This window comes from Solea solea, chromosome 11 (genome assembly GCF_958295425.1).
Source record: "Solea solea chromosome 11, fSolSol10.1, whole genome shotgun sequence".
In the NCBI taxonomy this organism is placed as follows: Eukaryota; Metazoa; Chordata; class Actinopteri; order Pleuronectiformes; family Soleidae; genus Solea; species Solea solea.
In genome coordinates this window covers 22,983,410-23,004,682 of record NC_081144.1, presented here as the reverse complement: position 1 = coordinate 23,004,682, position 21,273 = coordinate 22,983,410, and the positions used below count along the sequence as shown (strand labels likewise).

Here is a 21,273-nt window from a genome sequence, read left to right as displayed (position 1 = left end):
TATGCTGATTAAGCATTAACGGGCACAGAGTGGTGACAAGGCCACTACGTCTGAGCTTCACTGTAGATTTGTGTTTGATACAGACTGGAAAAATGAGGGTTGCAAAGTAAAAGCAGTCCTTACATATCATCATCATTATTAGTATTATTAGTATCGTTAAAGATCTGACTGGAAAAAATAAGAAAAAGCACTTCCTTTTGTCCATATCTGAAAATATATATACATTCTGCACAAATAAAGAGTTTAAAACTGAATAATCACAGTGAACTTATTCAAAACAAGAGCAAATTAAGGGACCGTTCACATGCAGCAACTGAGGGCGTATCCACATGGAAACTTTCCCTGTACGATTTTATTTTTCCCCTCTTAAGAAGTTTTCCAAATGAACCAAAATGAACCTTAACGGTGTAACAGCCCTTAAAAATGCTGGAAGAAGTTGTGAAAGAAGAAGTTGCTGCAACTCCACTAAATTAATGAATGTTGTATGTATTAAAACTTCAACTCAAAACAAAGATAAAAAAAAAAAAAAAAAAAAATGACCTGCACTAATTTTCCCAGAGTTTTATCTATTCTGGTGCAAATCGTCACAGTTTATTATGTAAAGTATTGAACTTTAAAAAGAAAAAAACATGTATCTACTGCCCTCTCTGGTCAAACACCAGCTACTGCATTCAAATTTTGCCATTGGCTTTCTTAGTCCACGCTCGCATCACTTGTACAACACTTTCGTCACCCCCTGAAGCTTGTTGTCCCAGACTCCTCCCCCTTTTATAAACACCTGAGGTGTGGCTTCTCTCCCTCTCCCTCTCCTCGTAGCGGGTGAGGTTTGTGGGTGATTGTGAGGGTCATCTCACTCGGGTGTCAGATTTCACTACCAGGCCACAGCCCCCTGCAGTCCAAAAATATCCCTAGCATCCCTAGTTTTAACAACATAATATTAGTTTTTCATTTCTTCAGATTTAGTCTAGACACTAAAGTTAGTGTAAAAGGAAAGATTTTATATCACGCTTTGTGCTACCGTGTCGATATCCTTGACATTCTATGACAAATTTGGCTGGGAACTGAGAGAGAGACGCGCCGTTTTGCTAACATGGGCACCGAAATGGAAACACAGCCATGACACTAGGGCCCTAATCACCTTCTCTGCCTGTGGCCCCCCCAGAGTCTAGGACTACCTCTGTCGTCACTCGTTATAAAAATAATGTATGTGTGTGCGCAAAACAACAAAAGAAAAAACCTAAATCATCATCATCAGACCCTCACTGGGGAACATCCTTTTTCCAACTTTCCACCACGGGAAAATTAAATCGGTAGTTTAAAAAAATAACGAAGCCTAGAAACCAAGTATGGCACAGGAGTGGCTCCCTGGACCTCAGGACACTCCGACTATGTACAAGAATGTTCATGAATGAACCCCATGACCATGCTCGAATGAAAAGCCTGGACTCAGCGCACAGTCGTCATCATTTACTCTCAAATAGAAACTACACATCTTTGCCAAAAAGAAACACTTTCAAAGGAAACATGTGTTAAGGTCAGTACTAAAAAATAGATCTGCGTGGTCCTATTCTAGCATGGCCACAAAGTGTGGGGGAGTGGGAGAGGGGGGGACGGACTTGTGCAGGTGAACGTTTATGGAAAATAAATATTTTACATCTTTATATACAGTGAGATGGAGACGGGCACACAGTGGCTATTTGAGAGAGATTTTCCCCGTTTAGTTCAATGAGTCTTGCTGTGGTGATGACATTTACAGGACCCGGGATCTCTTGCTGGCAAGTGAACCGTGCTGAAAATGAGAAGAGGCGACAGAGTTCAAAGTTCAAAGTTCACTCCAAGACGAAACACAGAGGATGTCATGAACGAATTATATATGCATATTATATCTGTGTCATGACATGAGACGTGTCGTGATCATCTGTGATGACTTTTCCCTGGCTGTGAAATACACACAATATTTTATACACACACATGTATGTGTACACACACATGTATGTATATATATATATATATATATATATATATATATATATACATATATATATATATATATATATACACATATATATATATATATATATACACACAGAGAGAGAGATTAAAAAATACATGGAATGGACAAAATATATATATTTTTTAAAAAGTCACTTAATAACTTCTTTAATTTTAAGCCTAATTATTTGTGTCATAGCTGAATTGACCATATTTATAGGCAATTTCCTTATTTCTAAACACACGCACATATTCTTATTTAACATTGTAAAGCCAAAGAAATAAAGCGGGTATTATCTGAAATGAAAGGTAATAAGTGGATTTTTTTAAGATCACATAAACATTCGATATTTACAGTATATTGTTACTCTCCTCAAATACCTCAAAAGAAAGCTTTTGGGATAGAGCCTAACAATATCAAGTTATTATTTAAAAACCATATTGTGACATTTATCGATATACAATTATATAAAAAAAAGGTGTAACGTGATAAGATTCTTTTCCCATACGGCCCAGCCCAGCACTATTAAGAATATGCTCACTGCTTTATCCAACTATCAGACAGATTATTTCATCATGAAACTGAAGGTTTTGTCACTTTGTAAACTGCTCCCTTCACCACAACAGATTCCATTGACAAAAACAGCAATTTCAGCTTACAGGACACAGGAGTCGCTGCCTCCACCACCGAGTTCCATCATGTGCTTTCATGACTTTGGTGTTTGGTGAGAGACTTTGTTCGGATACACTCAAGTTAAACTTAAACTTACCAATCGAGGCAGCGCTAGACAACTACCGCATTGCTGCGAGGTAAAAAAATCACGTTGTGTTTTTGTCAATGGACTTCAGTGCAAAGAAGTGAGCTAAGTTATGTGTACAGTCAATGTTTACGGCGTGTCAGAACCAGGGTTTAAGTTAGCCGGTATATGCCGGCTTTTGGTCGTTGTCATGTGAATTTCACCGGTAACAAACCCTTGATAAAGGTCAAAATGTCCAGTGGAAAAAATGCCAACTACTAAGTATTAAATATTCAGATACCTAAGAGATACGTTAACACGTGAACCTAACTATAAAAGAGTTTCTTTAAATTTTGTCTTGTCGAGGGTTTTCTGTTTTTGTGGTCATGTGACCGATTTCGTATCTCGGATGCCCAACTGATGACAGCTCTGTGTGGGTACGGAGGGCTGAATTTACAAACTGCTTGTGAAACAGTCATTAAGGGATTTTTGGGGAAATCTACCCTGACTGGGGCGAAGCTGGGGAAGATCGCCACCATAATTTACGTGTCCTGCGCGCCTGACGAACGCGGATTCTCGCTCCAAAGAAGCCGACTTCAATGAAACGCCGACAAAAACTGACATAAACGATGATCAATGACTTTACACTCCACGTTACAGAAGTTCATATTCGAGTCTGACACTGGAAATGTGTCGGTCACCCTGAATTTGTATAATCTGATCCCTGCATAAGTAAAAATAAATCCTCAACTCTCCCTTTAACAAAAGGGATATACAGTAACCGGGGTTTCAGCTTTGCTAACAGACCTTTTCAGCCAAATAATAACAGAAGTGGCGGGAGTTTCTTTGACCTACCTTCGCCTGCTTGTAAAAGTGAGGAGCCAACTCCACCAACCACGACGACTCAACAGCGGTCACATCACGCATGTAGTATTTTGATGTCTGCACCACTTCATTATAGACGACCCTGGACAGGAGACACAATCAGAATCACCTTCACAGGCCAAGTTTTTCTGTGTGTGTGTGTGTGTGTGTGTGCAAACACAGCGAAACAGGAGACTTTGGTTTTCCATACAGTGACAAATGGGTACAACAAAAGCTGAACAAATAAGATAAAGATTTGTACAGAACGGAGAGAAGAGGGAATACAATTTATGTAAACATAAAAATAATCTTCAGAATATCTCTGAAGATGAATAGCTGTACCAACACAGGAAGAAAGACTGGAAATTATGACTGAAATACATGATATGGAACAACTGACTCACAAAATAAGGATTCAAGAGGATCAGTTTCAAGAGAAAACGGACTTTGTTTACATGTTTATGACGGCAAAAATGACTGAAACACGATGCAAGAGAAACGTCTTTGAAGAGAAAACACAATCCAGATTGTTTGTTTTTTTTACTGTCGTCACTAAGAACAGTTAAAAGTTAGAAAGGGAATAAAAAATACCTGCATATATTCATTAGAATGAGATCACAGGTTCCACTCTTTGTGTACATATCGTGTTCATCTAAATAAAGTCTTATAAACGACGCAATTCAAGACAATGAATGTTCTTACTAATGTGATTTACAAAATACTAATTTATACATATCTATGGAGACTGGGAGCCTCTCCAGCTTCTACTCTGCTACTGCCCCTGTCAGTACCTGTTCTACATTTGTGCCGCTGTGACTCTCACAGCTTCATACGACCGCTTGTTTCTCAATAACATCATTGCCTTTCAGATTAATGCACAGCTGATCAATGGACCACATGCGTGTCCAAGTGAGAGGCATGATCCATATGGATCATGGATTAATTGTGGTCCATTGCACAACTAATTATAATAAATGTGCGAAAATAAAAGCTAAATCTAAAAAATAAATAAATAAATGTACAAAATCCCAGCAGCATCATGTGTAAGGATTTAACACTCACCATTTTGGAGGTTTCTCTCCAAAAAGCACCGAGTTGGGGTGGATGTGAAGCTCACGGTCGTCTCGTAAAGTCCTAGAAAAAGAAGATTGATGAGTTATTTGACCAAACAGGAAAATAATAAGAGAGGCTGTGTATCACAAAGTGCCGTTCTTCAACGCAGACAGAGTCCCGCGGTTTAATGTGTTGTTGCCGTAATGAGCTAATCCGAGCTAAAGGAGCTAGCGGTCTTCGGTGGTCTCCTTACTACGGTTCCGGGGTCTGTCAGCTTGGTTGGTAACACTGCATACATCAGTATGTGGATGTGGGGAGTGCGTCGAGAAATGATCCAGGCTGCGCTGGATACTGAGAGCCCGTTTGGAGACGGAGAAGCACACAGCGCTCGCCATCCACTCAAAACCTAACGTTAGCCCAAACAAGTGTGTGCAACGTAGGGGTGGGCGATATGACCTAAAATTAATATCACGGTATTTTTCATCTTTTGAACGGTGACGGTATTACTTTTTTTGGTAGGTTTTGGGAGGAGTACATATTTTTTAATAATATTCTAATCTGATATTTGTAGTTTTTTTTCCTTTCTGATCCGGTCCCCAGAGGAATCACGGCTAAACAATACTAACAACGAACAAAACAATACTAATGTGGTGGCCTTAAATTTGTTTTTGTTTTCTTTTTTTAATACAAACAGAAAAGGACTTGACAAATTTTCTGAATATGAAATGTTAGGTTTACATAGTGTAACTTACCAATAGCGTTGTGCAGTCTGTGTCAAAAACATGCGAGTCTCGTATATTTATTAATTTCCAGAGCGCGCACCATGTTTGCACCGCTGTCAGTTGTCATGCACATCAGACGCGCTTCATCCAAGCACCAGTCAGAAAGTGCATCCTTCAGGCCTAACGCAATTATTGCTCCGGTGTGGTCTTCGGGGAAGAAGGCGGTAGTAGTCCGGCTGGACCATAAATCAGTAGTGGCCGAGTAGGCGTCAAGGTGGCGAATTTCGTTCATTACTCTGTCCCGTACCTCCGTGTACAGCTCTGGCCAGTGCTCGTTACGCTAATTTAATGGCCACTCCCCTTTTACCACCGAATATGTTTTACTTTTTTATTTGCAACAAGATATACAGTATATAAGGACAGATATTCAGACCATTGAACGTTTGAAGAAAACGTAATGCATTATTATTTAGAATTAGGAGATTATTGGCGCTCAATTGATTTATCACGGTATTGACGGTATTGCAAAATCCATATCATGGCGCAATGTCACACCGGTGCCGACTATGACACCGGTATACCGCCCACCCCTAGTGCAACGTGCCTGTTGTTTTGTTTCTAGCTTGATCCGGTGTGGTGTTGTAGTTTTTGTAATGTTACTAGTTGTTGTAACAGCATGTGAAAAAAACTACAAAGTTTTCTACGCCAAAAAAACGTTAATCTCGCAATAAAAAAAAATTGACGCCGCTAAAATGGGGCCATTAATAACGTGTTTAACTGAAAGCGCTAGTAATTTTACTTGGGAAGGTTAAACGTCTCTCACCTGTAAGATCCAGAGTGGTGAATGCGAGCGGCATTGGCAAAAAACCCAGATACAATGCACTTCAGGATCACATCAGGGTCACCTGTAACACAGTTGAGTCAAGCCAGTGGAAACGTGCCATTATTGCATTTGAGTCTGGACATATTTGTAGAGTGTGAACTCATCGGCCGCGTGAGTCGTGTAAAAGGAAAAGCAAATCGTACTACTTTGAAAAGTCATATCATGTTGTGAACTTGAAACAAACACACATTATTGCACACAGTGAACACGTGCACTCACCTTCACTTGAAGTCCGCGGCACCTTAAACTTGTTCATGAGACGTCGGAGCTGCTCTCGTACAGTCACGGAGCGCAGCAGACCCTTGTAATTGAGAAAATGTTCCTGGCACCACTGGGAGCTCTTCTGGTGCTGCAGTGAGGGAAGAGAGACACACATTTGTGATTAGAATCAATATTATATCCCGACTTTTACACAGGCAGACAGACATTAAGACAGATATATTTTAACGGCTCTGCAACATTAGCACCCGTGTGTCTCTCATTCATTGCTCTTGTTTGGAGCACATGTGACATTAGTGCGCAGTTACAGTGATGTACGACACGGTGGCAACAGATGTCCAAGCATCACGTCATTTCTATGCTACCTTCTTTCACCCGTGAGGCCGTTTGGGTTTCGTTGTCGAGTGTCGCGGTCGCCATGTCAGTGAAATAGCGCCGCTGTTTCTCAGCTCCATGCTTCTTTGTTATGTGCTCCCCATAAAGTGTCGCGGTGACGGCCACGCCCACGTCTGAATCGCGATGCGTCTAAGAATCGGTGTTTTCCCCACCCCTTATGAATAATAAATACAATTCTGGGCAGTCATAATGAAATAACTAGTGGTTGAAATGACAGTAATTGTGGATTTTCAGGCTTAGTGCTGCACGGATGTGTGTCAAATCCACAGAGATCAGCCGCCATTAAGCCACATAACTCCACTTTACCTTAATAAATGCTTCATAGACGTTCAGCATGGTGAGGTGGTCTCCCTCAGCGACTGCAAACTTCCTGTGCTCTCTGGCCTGCAGGGTGTGATGGCGAAAAAATATGATGCAATTGTTCTGTCAAATATACACACATCACATGATTCGGTTTTTCCACTTACGGCAGCTTTCTTCTGATTGGCCGGCACAACAAATATATTCTGGATTTGCATCATCGCTGCTATGGTAACGATCTCCTTGGAGCAGCCGAAGTTTCCCGACTCCAGGAGCATCTTGGCAAACATGGGGCTGAGCGGGAACTCCGCCATGCGCATGCCCATCGGATCAGTCAAACGGCCGTAATGGTCCAGACCTGCCGACGGACACGGTTACGATTGTGTGAGGACAAATTAGCCAAAACACAGTTTTGGACAAATGACTGTTTTTCAGGTGTTTTGGTGTGATGGTATGAGTTACTGGCATATATTCAGCACTGACTGACACAAGGAAAAAGCAGGTTTACTCTCACTTAAATAAAAAAAAAAAGAATCTTTATCTTGCCGTTTGACAGCCTTTCCAACCTGGCAACTGAAGTTTGTGTCGCTTTGAAAAGCCACACCAAAATCTATAGAGAAAATCAGCAATTTTACAAAACGGCACACACGGGAGATGTTGATTTACCGCTGGCTCCATGATAAGTCCAACTGTATTATTCGATTGGTTAAAAGTGGTTCAAATCAGATTTCATTCAGATTTACCCAAGTGACACAAACTCGTCAAACAAGCCAGCATTCGACCAACAGCTCCTGAGTCCCCATCAGTTAAAAATGCTGATTTTTTTCTATGGAATTTGGTGTAAGAAGTGAGCATTTGCAGTCAGACAAGGCTGTCTAAAAGCACCAAATATACTTTTGGCATGGCATGTTTTCACTAAGAGTGAACCTGTCTATCTTGTGCAGTCATCTTGCACAATCACAATCCAAAAGAACCTTGGATTATCTCTTTAAAGGGAGCAATTAACGTCAACCAGAGTTTCTTACCTCCCAGAGCGTAAAGCAGCTCCAGAGCCTGAACCATAGTCTGAGCTGGAGGAGGCTGTTAAATTCAACAAAAACAATATTTATTTTTAAAGACAGAATGAAGAGAGACAAACAGACAATGTGTGCGTTCATGTTGTGGTTTTAAGAGGCCTTTCTGTGCAGTTCTCCTTCACAGTGGCCTGAACACAGCACAGCGACAGTGAGCGACTCACAGAGAGGAAGCAGAAGCGCAGCACGTTGTCGATGCCTAACGCTTTGAGCTGCAGGATAACAGGGGCCAAATTGGTGCGCTGCATCTCCGGCACGGTGGCGACAGGCAGTTTTTCAAAGTCCTCCTCTGAAGGAGAAGAAACAGAGGCAATAAGACATAACACAGCAAGGGAAAGATAAAGAGTGACAGGACGACAGGAACAAAACAACAAACTCACACTTACCTGTGTAAAGTCTGAAGCATTTCCCGGGACGGTTACGTCCGGCTCGTCCAGCCCTCTGACTGGCTGAAGCTTTAGAGATGGGGGTGACCACCAGGGATTCGATGGCAGTGGACGGATTGTATGCTCGCAGCTTTACAAATGCACAGTCGATGACAAATACAATTCCATTAATAGTGATGGAGGTCTCCGCTATGTTTGTAGCCACCACCACCTGGAAGAAAGAAAACAGGGATAAGGCATTAATGTTATTCATTCTCTTAAGAACAGTTTGTTAAGTCCTTGTTTATTTTATCCTTCAGAAATTATGGAACATTTATGATCAAAAATCTGAATTTCTCCTGTACAAAAGACGGACAGTGGGAATTTACCTTGCGAACAGAGTTCGGCACCCTCTCAAAGACCTTCATCTGCTCAGCATACGGTAGACCAGAATACATGGGCATAATTCTCAGATGTTTCTTCATGCCGTATCGTGACAGAGACCTTGCCTGTTCCTGCAGGAGTGACACCACCTTCTCCACCTCTTCCTTTGTGGGGAAATAGAAAATGCACAAGATTATTTATAAAAAAAAAAAAAAGAAGGAAGCTTTTGGAAGAATTTGGAAGGATTCTTTTGAGGCATTTTTAAGATTACGCATTCATCACAGACTGTTTATAAAAAGTGGAAGTTGTATTCTGGTTGCAAAATAAAACTATAAAAAAAGATTTGCAGTTTGCAAAAAAACACAATGTTAGTCAATTTGTCCATTTTCCTCTAAATGGGAACATAATTTACCAAATTGGCATTATATTCTTAATAAAAGAACTAACTGATTGAGACCAGTAACTCCTCAGGAAAATGTTAGGGATGAGTCCGATAAACCAGAAACATAAAGCCTCCAGACATAGCATTTGCTGGCAAGGAGGCATAAAAACCTCACTACATTAGAGTAAAGAAATAAAACATTGAATACGCCAATACAATTCATGTAAGTGGAAATTATTGCATAAAGTTCGATTTGTATTCAAGAGACATGTCCACTGGCCTGTCCTGTTAGAAATGCCAGGACATCACCGTCCTCCTCTGTCTCATGGATCTTCATCACGGTCTCCACTGTGGCCTTCACATAGTCTGGGACAGGGCTGAAGAAACAAAGAAAATTTTCACTTAACATACTTTTCTTCCTAAACAGAGAGTTTGGTGTGTGTCGAGCACCTGACAGTGTAGAAGATGTCCACTGGAAAGGTGCGTCCCTCCACCGTCAAAATACCACACGTGTCTTTGTTAGGATCCCCAGACTCATTCAGGTTGAAGAAGTCGTGGAATTTCTTCATAGCAAATAATTGAAAAAGAAAGCATTAAAAAGAATTTTATTACATTTTTTTTGGCCATTAAAACTGAATCATTTTGGGTTGTGGACAGTTCAGTTCTGGATTAGGACTAGGTTGTACAATCCCTTAGTGATTTGGATTGTACAACAATCAGACATCGGAGAACATCATCATTTTCAGGTTTGAATCAGTATCATTCAACATTTTATGGACCAAACAAGTATTCGATTAAGTGAGAAAATAATCAACAGATGAATCGATCAGAGGGGAATGGAGGAGGGGGCTTCAGGGGTGAGATTTTACAATGAGGATAAAGCTGTAGACAATGGATGGGTGTTTACGGTGGTGGTCGTGAAAATGTTCTGTAGTGGGAGTTCCCCAGAGAAAAAGACCAAAATGCAACAAGACTTGCAAAGTTCCGCTTTAACAAAAGACATTTTGCCCTCAAGTTAAAAAAAGGAAAAAGAGCATAACAGCTGTCCGATAGGGTATTTTAATTGTGCCTTTCTTTCCCTAATGTCTTGCAAATGTCAGTGCAATGTCATCAGACCTGAAAATCAATCAGTTTTCTTGCCACTCTAGCATATCTTTTCATCTTAACAATGCACTCACCTTGGCTTCCAGGGTAGCAGAGGCCACAATCAGCCGGAGGTCACGTCTCTTCTTTTGAATCTGTTGAACAAAGTGAGGAAAAATAATGACACGTGTTACATTTATGGCTAAAGCATAGCTGACATAGCACGACTAAAAAAATGGCACTGGCGTCAGCAGATGTTACCTTCTTCAGGAGACCAATCGCTATATCTGTATACAGGGTTCGCTCATGAGCTTCGTCCAGTATCAACACACTAAAGATATAAAAAACACAACAAAGAACAGTTAGCAATAGGGAATCCAGCAAAGTCTTTAATGCAATGAGTTTGCATGTCCAAAAGCAAGAGGACATGTTGATATTCAGAGAGGCTTCATTTGAAAATGCACACGCCCAGAAGAGTCAACTTTTCCCGTCAGCTCCTGAGTCAAATTTACAGATAATGTCTGAGTGAGCCCATGTGAGAGTGCAGCACATTAATGGACTAATGCTCTGCTCTAATCTGTAGTCAAGGGAAATGATTTGGGGATCATAAGCTTTCTAGTTTCTGTTTCTAATTTGATGTGGGTTGATAGCTGCGGTTGCTCGCTAAATGGTCTATGTGGGGAGCAAAAGTGGACAGAAAAGCCTCTTTTTTTTTTGTAAAAGTTCTCTCTTAAGTGCAACACCATCCTTATATGTCATGTTCACTAAAAAGCAAACACAAAACGTGACCTTGATACCCATAGTTTTGCAGAGGAAGCCCCAAAATACTGGTCTTGGTCCCCAGAGACTAAATCATCTGGCAACAATGGGTTCTGAGATTGGCGTCCCGCCTCCCACATGCACAAGCCAGGTAACTAAAACCTTGATGTTCAGGACGTTATCCTGCATTATCTTGCGTTATCCTGAGTGATCATCATCATCATCATCACATGTAAAAATGCGGAAGCTACCAACACTCAGATATCCATGTCAGAAGGGCTTTAAAGACACATTTTCAGACTCAATTTTCATGTCTGAAAACAGCTCAAAAGCAAAAGGTGTCAAAATATCTGCTGTGAGAATTGCCTCCAAACTGAATTAAGAGACGCAACGCTACCTGTATTTCTTCAGGAGAGGATCAGCCATCATCTCTCGCACCAGTATTCCATCTGTAATGAACTGATTGACACAAAGACAGTTACACGCTGCAAGGAACCAATCAAAGCAAAAAAAAAAGCACACACACGTGGATGTAATACCTTGATCCTTGTGGCGTGAGGGTCAGAGCAGTCATCAAATCGGATAGTGTAGCCCACTTCATGACCCAGCAGGGCTCCGCGCTCCTCTGCGACACGGTTAGCAACCTATCAGCAGGAAAGAGGGGAGAATATGGCATCTGAATCTAACGCAGGAATAATTGTGGGTTTGCCGTAACACAATGGTAGCAGGAGAAGCTCTTACAGAGATAGCAGCCACACGTCGGGGCTGTGTGACTCCGATCACCTTCCCCTCAGCTGCCCAGCCGGCTTCCAGAAGGTACTGAAAGAAGTCGATAAGAGGAGGGAGGTGAATCCAAAAAAGAAAGTGTTGGTCTAGGAGCTCAGGCACATAAAGACAGTCCACGGTGGCTGTTTGTTTCACATCACTGAGAATAATTAAAGGTATTCCCGTGTGGGTGAATGCAGCAGAGTATGCAAGCAATTTCATTTCACTCTGCAGCCACGTCTGGCAAGGATGCTGTTTTGGCCAACTTGCTGTCTGGCATTAGTCCAGCTAAAGGTGTTCCAGAGCAGAGCACATACATGTTTAATGTTGCAAAGATTAGTTCTGTTTACCTGAGGTATCTGTGTTGTCTTCCCACATCCTGTCTCACCGACTATGATGACAGTCTGGAAGCTCTCCACCAAGTACAAGATGTTGTTTCTGTGCTGGAAGGAAAACAATTAAAAAAAAATAAAAATCAATTTCACTCATTAAAACAATATACTGTGTATTTTGTAAATCACAGAACAAAGTTAAATATAAAGTTACCGCATTATGGAAACACAGGGGCGATTTCCTTCAATTTTCTCAAATGTCCTACAGTACAATTACTTGAAACCGAACCTGAGGGCAGCATTTGTGTGTTTTTTGGCATAAAAACTGACCTTGACAGGACTAGTATGGTTTACGACTAAGATTTGAATTGTGGTTAGGTTAAGGTTAGGCATTAACTGGTTAAGGTTAAGTTTAGGGATAACACTTTGTTTAAGCTGTCCAAATGAATGGTGCATAAACCTGTGTGTGCATCCATTTCAGTTCATTGATTAACTGAAAATGTCAGTGACACCTCAAATAAACACACATTTTGTAACAATTAGGCTCCTATCGGACAACTGTGAATCACACTGGTGTTCACCCCTATGTGCTGTACTTTATCGTCAACTTTCCTCTAAATGGGAACATCATTTACAAAGCTAGCTGGAAACTAGTGATTGAGAGCACTGACTCCTCAGGAAAATGTTTACTGACCCCCCCTAGTGGCTATTCAATATATTCATACTTCCTGGTTGGTCTCAAACAGCAGCAAACAGGAAGACTAGACCACTTTTTATGTATAGTTTTATATAAGTCTCTGATGACTGCAATGGAATTTATACTCATTACATACACTATTATCCTAATAATCTTACAGGATATTGATGCCACTGTCACAGTTATAGAATCAGACATATTACACAGAGAGTTAAATGTGGAAAAACCTTGAACACTGGCAGTTTCTGTCGCTGCTTCTCTATAGACAGCGCTGTGTGCGGGTTGAAGAAGATGGGAGAGCCGGTAGTCTCTGTGTTGAGCTCCCGCTCCTCTGAAATCCCCGGAGCTTCAGCCCCTGAAGGTGAACAAGATGAGGAGGTGTTTTAGTGACAGCCGGCTGACGTGATGAAGAGAGGGTACAAACACCCCGCTATAAGCTCACATAGCTCTCCACTAGAGCCACTGTACCCCTCGGCTATGTTGCTGATACTTTCTGCCTCATTAAATGTTGGCTGAATGTTTTTATTTTCGCAGTTTACACAGTAATTCTGCAGCCCAGACCTGAATCACGCTGCTGCTGCTGCTACTGCTGCTGTTGTGACGGAGGCTGCAGTCAAAGCGAAGCTGACTCACTGTTAGCATGTTGGCACATTAGCTTCTGTGCGCTAACTAGTAGAAGTTTTAAACTAAATAAATAAATAAAAAATGACCACATTTAATGCGTTAAGTCTTCTATCTTTTTCTTTCTCTACTTACCCGGCTTCCAGAATTTCATCGTGGCGAGGGGAGCCGCCATCTTGCCCTCTACGTCACATGGTTTTCAGCGAGTGACGTCATTGTCTGTGGTTTCCACAGTAATGATGTGACTACGGCAAGCCGTTTCAACATTCATCGCGAGACAGGATTTTAAATTGGCAAAATATTTTTTATGCATAAATGCAAATATGGCAAAGAAAACCTATTTTATTTGTTTTTGTAAAAGACATTGAACAGTACATATCAAAATCTAACAATCAAAAGGCTGCGAAGACAGTTGATGTCTTCTGTTATTTTAATATTTTAATATAACACTGCATTTGTTTTTTTAATTATTTAAATTTTTTGTTATTGTTTGTATGCGCTATATGTTCTACGATACCTCTGGTTTCTATATGTCGTATGTGCCTACTTTTTCAATTAAAAAGGTGGGCAACATTTGCGCCCTTTGCATATTTATTTATTTATTTATATGTATATTTGTTATTTGCACATGTATAGACAGATGTGTGCATGTATGTTGTGTTACTTTCTCATATATGTTGATCAGACTTTGTATACTTGAATAAACGTTGACTAAAGTTTACTTAAAAAAAAAAAAATCAATACCTTGAGGCTCATCTGTAACTCTGGATTAAGGTTATTAAAGTCTGTTGACGTCACTTTCTATTGGCTCAGCTCGCTTGGAACCACAACAGAGTAGGTACTACAATAAAAAAAAGTAGTAGTGTATCGTGGAAAAGCACCAATAGCCTCACAATTAAGTGGTTACTCATGATTAATAGAAAAGTAAAATAATGTTGTCATAAAATCTGTATCTTAGCAACACCAGCATACAGTTCAGTGCAAAGCCACAAACCGTGTAAGACAGCATCTCTTTCAAAATCAATGTTTTAATGATTCCCAAAAGATTTGATCAGAAAATACAATCCTTTCAAACACCAGCTGTGTATCTAAGAGAACTGTCAGTATCATTACAACTCTTATTTTTTAAGTTATTCACTATAAAATACTGAGAAATGTTACATCAAACAAGATATAACATGAGTACAAATAAATCTAAGTCAATTTGTGGACAAAAAAGGGCATTAATTAAGAATTTACAGACAACTTTTAAATAATCCCAAAAACAACAGGTTAGACTTTGATCTTGAAGCTACGTGTGAGGAAAACAATACATTTTAAATTAGTTCTAGCCACCTAACTAGTTCCATTCACCCATGACATGTGAGATTTTTTGAAGTAAATCACGGCAGTGCACAAACAAGATTTTTGCTTAAGTCTGTGAGTTTGCATCCTGATGTGTCATGCACACACGCGCAATAAATTTATTTGGATGTAAAGATGTTATAAGCTCTTGAATGACATTACAGTGCAGCAATACGGTTAGCAGATACTGGCATTGGGACTGGATATCGAGCATCTGTCATGTGCATCTGAACAACCAGCATTTGTGTTATTAAAAAAAAACAAAGTGTGATCTGAGAGAGAACTGGACTTCTGCACCTGCTCTGGACTCGGTTTACAAGCCTTTACAAGGCATTTGACCACGTCTGAATAGGTTAAAAAAAAAACAACAACAAGCAAATAAGCATATTGTTGGAGTAAAAGTGTGAAGCCTCAGAATGAATCCGTTACCGGTGGTTAATCACAGCAGACATGGTGCACGTTGTCTCTAGATGAGGATAACACTTTGGATTGTAAGACTCTTATTGTTATTGCCCAGTTCCTGTAATTAAAGGGACCAGTTCATGAGCAGTAAGTTGGAATAAAATGCACATACAAGTTGTGGTGTTCACTTTTCACAAAGCATCTGACCTGCCACAAATCTGAGCTGAACCACTTCCTGCATTTCACCGCTTTGTCAGAGATTGATTTGTCCGAGACTGTAATGAGGAAATAAAATATAACAGACAGGAAGTGTACTGGTGATGAAAGAACACTCAAATTAGAGGATGTAGAGGATCTGAACATGATCGTCACGCTTGGTCTTGCAGTATCTCGCTATCAATGTAGGATTCCCGTGACACACTTGCACACTGAGAAGTCATACTGTAATGGAGGAGTGTTGACGCCCCTCTCAGTTCATGGAGTTCCTGTGTCTTGACAACTGGCTTTAACAGAAATGTTCGTATTTTAAGTGTCCTAATGGAGTCTTCTCATTCAAAATGTAGTGCTGTGTAAAAGATTATCCACACCACCTGGTAAAGACAAAAAAAAAAAAGAGATGTGGCATTAATAATTTAATCACACAAAGGGAAAGTTCATGTACCTGCTAGCAGAGGGAAACATGTCAACGTGGAGAAGAGAGACAGAGAGAGAATGGTAGCTGCAGCAACACCGGAGAACTCCTAGAAAAAGAGGCCGTCCAACGGGAAATTTGGAACATTTTAGGCTTCCAAGCAAATACAAAGGGGGGAACCTGAAAAACAGTGAATCATCCGTCTGTACTTGGTGCCTCAAAACTTGTCTAGTCAAGGGTGACAATACGTAAAACTTGGTGGAGGAAGGACAAGCATCCAGACCTGTTTAAAGAGTTTAAAGACCATGGCTAAATAAAATAATAAAGTTAATGAATAATATACTCTCTTATTCTCAAACAAAGCAGTTTTAATAACTGGATGCTGAAATATTGACAATGTATATTGTCATTTGTACATGTCATTTCAAATTTTATAAATAAACCATATTTTTTGTAGCCTGTAGGTCCATGTTTTGTAAAAATAAAGAACAATAATGACTTTTTGCATTTTACCATTATTTTTGAAAAGTATTGAAAAGTATCAAGAGTCAAATTGGTACCAGTATTGAAAGCAAAATTTTGGTATCGGGACAACACTATTGTACACTCAATATTAGGTCTGAAAAATGCTACAAGTTTCATTGAAAAAAATCAAAATCCCCACCAGAAACAGAGCAAAAGACGTCATGAAGCCTTCTTTGGTGAGTTCCCATGTGCCACCGTACTCTTCTTCGTCAATCTGCTGAAAGCTGCTGAAGTATACATAAAGGACGCCAGCGTTGATGATGCAGAATCTAAAAGGGCAAAAACATGACCTGTTAGAAAAATGTTACATTTCCAGTGTTTCATGTGGGTGCGTCAGATAAGAGGAGAGGCTCACAGTGAAAGTCATATGGTTTCAGAGTGTCCAGGAAAACTTACATGGCTATTCCCAGAAATCCTTTCAACGGTGCAACGCCCCATATCACACCAAGGATTATTGCAATAATTTGTCGGAGCCAGTAAATCACATCTAGAAACTCATCCTGTAAAAAGAAACACAGAAAAACCGTGAGCTTTAACCTAGTAAAAGGTCATTATCATTCTAGATTTCTTTTCCATCATATTGAGTAATAAGTTAATGTTTGGCATTTGATTAGATGAAAAAGCATATCCACATCCAGCCCGGATGCATGTCATCAAGGCTAGAGGAATGCATGATCTAAGGTTTTGAATCTGTCACCAAAGTGTTGACTTTACGCGCCGACTGCTGTAGTTTGTGTTAATCCAGGTTCATTTGAGCTATGATTGGATGCTTTTGCCAAGGTTACTGCAAGAGAACAATGCAATGGGCGTGAACACAACAAGTATATATAAGTCTGGCTAGGTCACTTTGACTTGTGATTAACAATCAACAGAAAATAGTCACTATTGTGACTCCCAAGGAGACCTCAGGAGACCGTCTAAGGTCTCCTTGGGCTCTGGGAATCCGATTTTTCATACATGTTGGGCACTTCACTGATTGTGCAGGAAATCCAGTTAAATAATATAGATTATTAGACAATCAAATTAATTGTGGACCGGACATAGTGATTCAGTGAGTGAAATGATGTACTGTTGCAAAGGTAAAAACACTGATTTATACAGCTGAATTGTTATTTGGACATTTTTTTAATATTTAAATGGAGTTTTAATTTTTGAAAATTATGTATGTTTTAGATTGTTTGAGTCGCTATAAATTGGGGCTGAATAATTGGACAAAAACATCCCACTGGAGCTGCAACTAACCAACTTATTTTCATAATCGATTAATCTGACAATCATTTCTCAAATAATCAAGTAATCGCTTGGTCCATAATCCTCAGAAAATGTTGATCCCGGTTCTCAAATGTCTTGTTTTGTGCACAAACCAAAATTGTTCAGTTTTAATGATTGCAACAAAGAATGATGTCTTTGTTGCAAAGAAACCAGAAAATATTCACATTTAAGACGCTGAAAAATCAGACACTTATTACTATTAAAAAAAACAACATTCAAACCCATTTATCGATTTAAAAAAAATTAAGTCAAACTTAATCAAATGCATGAACACAAACACCATCAAAACATTAACTCTGTGATAAAGGGATGAAAACTTTAAGATATAAGCTGTTGCCAACACAAGTCGTGAAGAAGATGAAATAAAATTACATCTGTTACCTTTGTTATTAATAGGGAGAAACATTTCCAGCAAAAATGCTATACAAATATTGGTGGTATAATTTGTCAGTGTTCTCCAGCACATTAAAGATAGTTAAAGTAATGCAGGGTTTGCTGCACGTTGAGCTAAAAAGAGTAGCTTGCGCAACGCAAAGACCCTGGTAAATGTCATCACTTCTGCAGGATCCACAGCATGTTGAGCTTAGAGGAGCAGCTTTAAGATGCATTCAAGAAACCTTGTAAATTGTATCTTCAAATACACATGAACAATACATTTTTCAGCCTTAATATGAATGGAACTGTGAAAAAATAAAATAAAGTATAATTTCATATTAGGGCTGCAACGATTATACGATTAATGATAATTAGTCGATTAGTAAACAATTTGTTTTTAATAAATAAAACAAGGTTCCTGATTTTTCAGCTTCTTCTTCTGGTTTCATTGCTCCACACAACAAAGAAACCATTAAAACAAAACAAGACGTTTAAGAACATAATCATTTCGAGGTTTGGATATCCTCATCGAGTTCATAGCTCTCTGAAATTTTATGGACCAAATACTCGATTAATCAAGATAATAATTGACAAATTATGAAAATGATCGTTAGTTGCAGCTCAATTTCATATTAACCACTTTGAATCATATGGTAGATTTATATTGGCAACTATTAAAGTCCAAAAGATGAATATAGTATTGTGGTTAAGCTGTCAACTAATACCCTGACTAAATACCTGTAACCTGGGCCTAGCATGGTTAATAGTAATATAACCTGTTGTAGGAGATCATATTGGGACATTACACGCGTATAATCAATTTAAATGAATGCACACGGAGTCACCAATCACAGAAAAGTCGTTAATTTGTCTGTTTTTTGACAAACGTTTAGTTTCTTTCTTTCTTTGGCTTTGACAGATTAATCCTTAGCATGGCAGCTAGCTCCACGTAGCTGCCTTACGAAACAGTTTTAAGTGTGAATTGTGTGTACTTAAAACGCAAATACAACAGTAAAAAAGACGAAAGTAAAAAGGAAAAGGGTCAAGTGTCTGACCTTCTCTTCCCAAACAGCGTTACTGTTGAAGGCTTTGCTCCATGTGGACTGTTTCACTCCCCCATTCAGCAGATGACTTTCTTCTTTCCGCTTTGAACTGCTCGTCATTCTTTGTTGTTTTCCTTCGGCTACACACGATGAAAAGTTCCAGTCCGGATGTGAGGACACCTCGTGTTTGAGTTACGTCTGTCGCGCTGGGTAGAAGAAGAAAGCAGAGTGGAATATTTACGCGTATTAGATGAACGTTCGCTCCGCTGAGCTGACAGATTTCAATCGCCAACCGTATATGGTCCTCTGCGCATGCGCAATACCGTTTGACCCCAGCCAACGGTAGCCAATGAGAGATTGCGACGTTTATGCGCTGCTGTCATTAACATAGGGGACAAATACTACAGCGACCTCGAGTGGTAGGGACCAGCTAGCACATGAATACGTGGTTAGACTGCAAGAAACCTTCTCAAAATATCAACTTTTGTTGATCCAAATAATAATAATTAAAGAAATAAATCTGTTTTGAGATCAATAAAGTACATCCATCCAAAAGAAAATTGTATCTAACCAGATAAACAAATTGAATAATTCATTGATGTTGATTTGTTTTTTGTTTTTATCCGGTTAGATTATTTTTTATTGAAAGTCCTTCCTTATACGGCTGTGAAAATATTTTATATTTTACTGTTATATTTTCAACCTTGTAGCTACAGCTTTCTGTATCTTCTCTGTCCATCGTCTATTAAAGGGGCTGTATGTTAGATTTTTATGTATTAATAATTTACTTAAAGTGGAACTTTGCAAGTCTAGTTGCCTTTTTCTCTATGGAGCGCCCTCTACAGTTTTGGACTACATATTTTTACGACACCAATGTAAACATCCTTCCATCCATTCAGCGGAGTGGGTGAACACAAGTCGTGGAGCCATGTCCATGCTGGTCGGCATCCATTTTGCATCTCGCCATCCGAAATAAGCCAGTCTAATGTTTACTCGCGTATGGCCCCTCACTTAGTCAGACAGTTGATCCCTCTTCTTCGCTTTCTCCGACAACAGTTTTCTCTGCTTATTTTTCACCTACTCTGCCATGATGAATGTTAGGGTACATACCTGCATAGTTCTGCTTTAATACCAATCAATGAACTCATCATATGACTTATGACCTTCTGCAATTATCTTGATTAACTACGATGGCCTGATGACTGACTCCGATGAGCTGCAGTCGGGTCAGATATTATTCCAAGAAAGTCTGAAAGATGTGACATTCTGTCCCATAATGCCACGGGGTGAACACCAAAGGCTGCTACTACCACCCATTGTTCCAAGAGCAGGCGGAGGAGGAAAAATGGAGTCTGCTGATGTCAACAAATGACCGGCTCCCAGCACAACACAGACTCCGACAGAAAAGCATAGACATTTTTATGAAGAGCAGCAGGAGCCAAGATGTTTTGGCCAGAGCCCAGGGTGGAACTGTTTTTGAAACTTACGTTAAGCCCCTTTAATAATTGTAGTAGCTTGTTATTTTATATTTTAATCAATAATAAAAGTTGCCGTGCATAACGTCTGGTGGGTTTTGATGATGTTATTCTTATTCTGCCTTTGCCTATAGAGCAGCAGCTCTTATCCCATGCTCCGTGCTGAAAAAGTGTTTTTTTTTATCCGTATAATTCACTTACTATGGTTTTCGTGGGTGCATCGTTATGTTTTTAGCGAGTTACAGATACGAGCGAAACATTGCCGTTGCCTCCGTCTGTCTTGAAATAAAACAAATCACTTCCAGGCAATTTCCTGCTATTCCTGCCATGTTGTACTGCCCCTGCCCCATTAAACTAATCACAGCTCATCCGTTTTAAACCAACCAGGAGTTTACCTTTGTCTTTGATGGGTGCATCGTCTACCACCTTTGACCTTCCCCATCAATAAATTTCCCGCGAGAGAAAAATAGCAGGAAAAGTTAAATATTCCAAAAAGTATAAAAAAAATTAGAAGAAAAGTTCAACAACATTTTCTTCAACGAGCTATGATGCATCATTTGTTTTAATGAGCTTCAAACT

The 21,273-nt window shown here is 39.7% G+C and overlaps 2 protein-coding genes across 3 annotated transcripts; both read right to left on the bottom strand.

The window, feature by feature from the left end:
• Window positions 1-1,452: 1,452 nt before the first annotated feature.
• Window positions 1,453-13,855, bottom strand: dhx35 (DEAH-box helicase 35). The gene is made up of 21 exons (XM_058643347.1): window positions 13,763-13,855; window positions 13,234-13,361; window positions 12,328-12,420; window positions 11,954-12,031; window positions 11,752-11,856; window positions 11,610-11,671; window positions 10,715-10,784; window positions 10,549-10,608; window positions 9,821-9,933; window positions 9,651-9,747; window positions 8,994-9,152; window positions 8,626-8,836; window positions 8,404-8,528; window positions 8,192-8,246; window positions 7,334-7,524; window positions 7,173-7,250; window positions 6,471-6,600; window positions 6,192-6,273; window positions 4,656-4,727; window positions 3,585-3,696; window positions 1,453-1,789 (listed from the first exon to the last, which is right to left on the bottom strand). Exons 1-21 carry the CDS (start codon window positions 13,800-13,802, stop codon window positions 1,751-1,753), a joined length of 2,100 nt encoding a protein of 699 aa, XP_058499330.1. The 5' UTR covers window positions 13,803-13,855; the 3' UTR covers window positions 1,453-1,750.
• Window positions 13,856-14,635: 780 nt separating this feature from the next.
• On the bottom strand, window positions 14,636-19,541 carry rab5if (RAB5 interacting factor). 2 transcript variants are annotated; one of them, XM_058641828.1, is made up of 4 exons: window positions 19,232-19,536; window positions 16,926-17,029; window positions 16,669-16,798; window positions 14,636-15,963 (listed from the first exon to the last, which is right to left on the bottom strand). In XM_058641828.1, the coding sequence occupies exons 1-4, from the start codon at window positions 19,337-19,339 to the stop codon at window positions 15,922-15,924; spliced, it is 384 nt and encodes a 127-aa protein (XP_058497811.1). In that variant the 5' UTR covers window positions 19,340-19,536; the 3' UTR covers window positions 14,636-15,921. The 2 variants fall into 2 exon arrangements, with proteins under 2 accessions (XP_058497811.1, XP_058497810.1); XM_058641827.1 differs by lacking the exon at window positions 14,636-15,963 and adding an exon at window positions 16,005-16,184 and having other exon boundaries at window positions 19,232-19,541.
• Window positions 19,542-21,273: the final 1,732 nt, after the last annotated feature.

Coding starts and splice junctions, on each gene's coding strand:
- dhx35 (XM_058643347.1), bottom strand. CDS start 13,802: ATGGCGGCTCCCCTCGCCACGATGAAATTCTGGAAGCCGG. Junction 6,601..7,172: donor TCTATGAAGCATTTATTAAG/GTAAAGTGGAGT, acceptor CCCTCACTGCAG/CACCAGAAGAGCTCCCAGTG. Junction 3,697..4,655: donor GGAGAGAAACCTCCAAAATG/GTGAGTGTTAAA, acceptor TCTCCTGTCCAG/GGTCGTCTATAATGAAGTGG.
- rab5if (XM_058641827.1), bottom strand. CDS start 19,339: ATGACGAGCAGTTCAAAGCGGAAAGAAGAAAGTCATCTGCTGAATGGG. Junction 17,030..19,231: donor ACGCTGTTTGGGAAGAGAAG/GTCAGACACTTG, acceptor TTCTTTTTACAG/GATGAGTTTCTAGATGTGAT. Junction 16,185..16,668: donor CGTCTTTTGCTCTGTTTCTG/GTGGGGATTTTG, acceptor ACTGTTTTTCAG/GTTCCCCCCTTTGTATTTGC.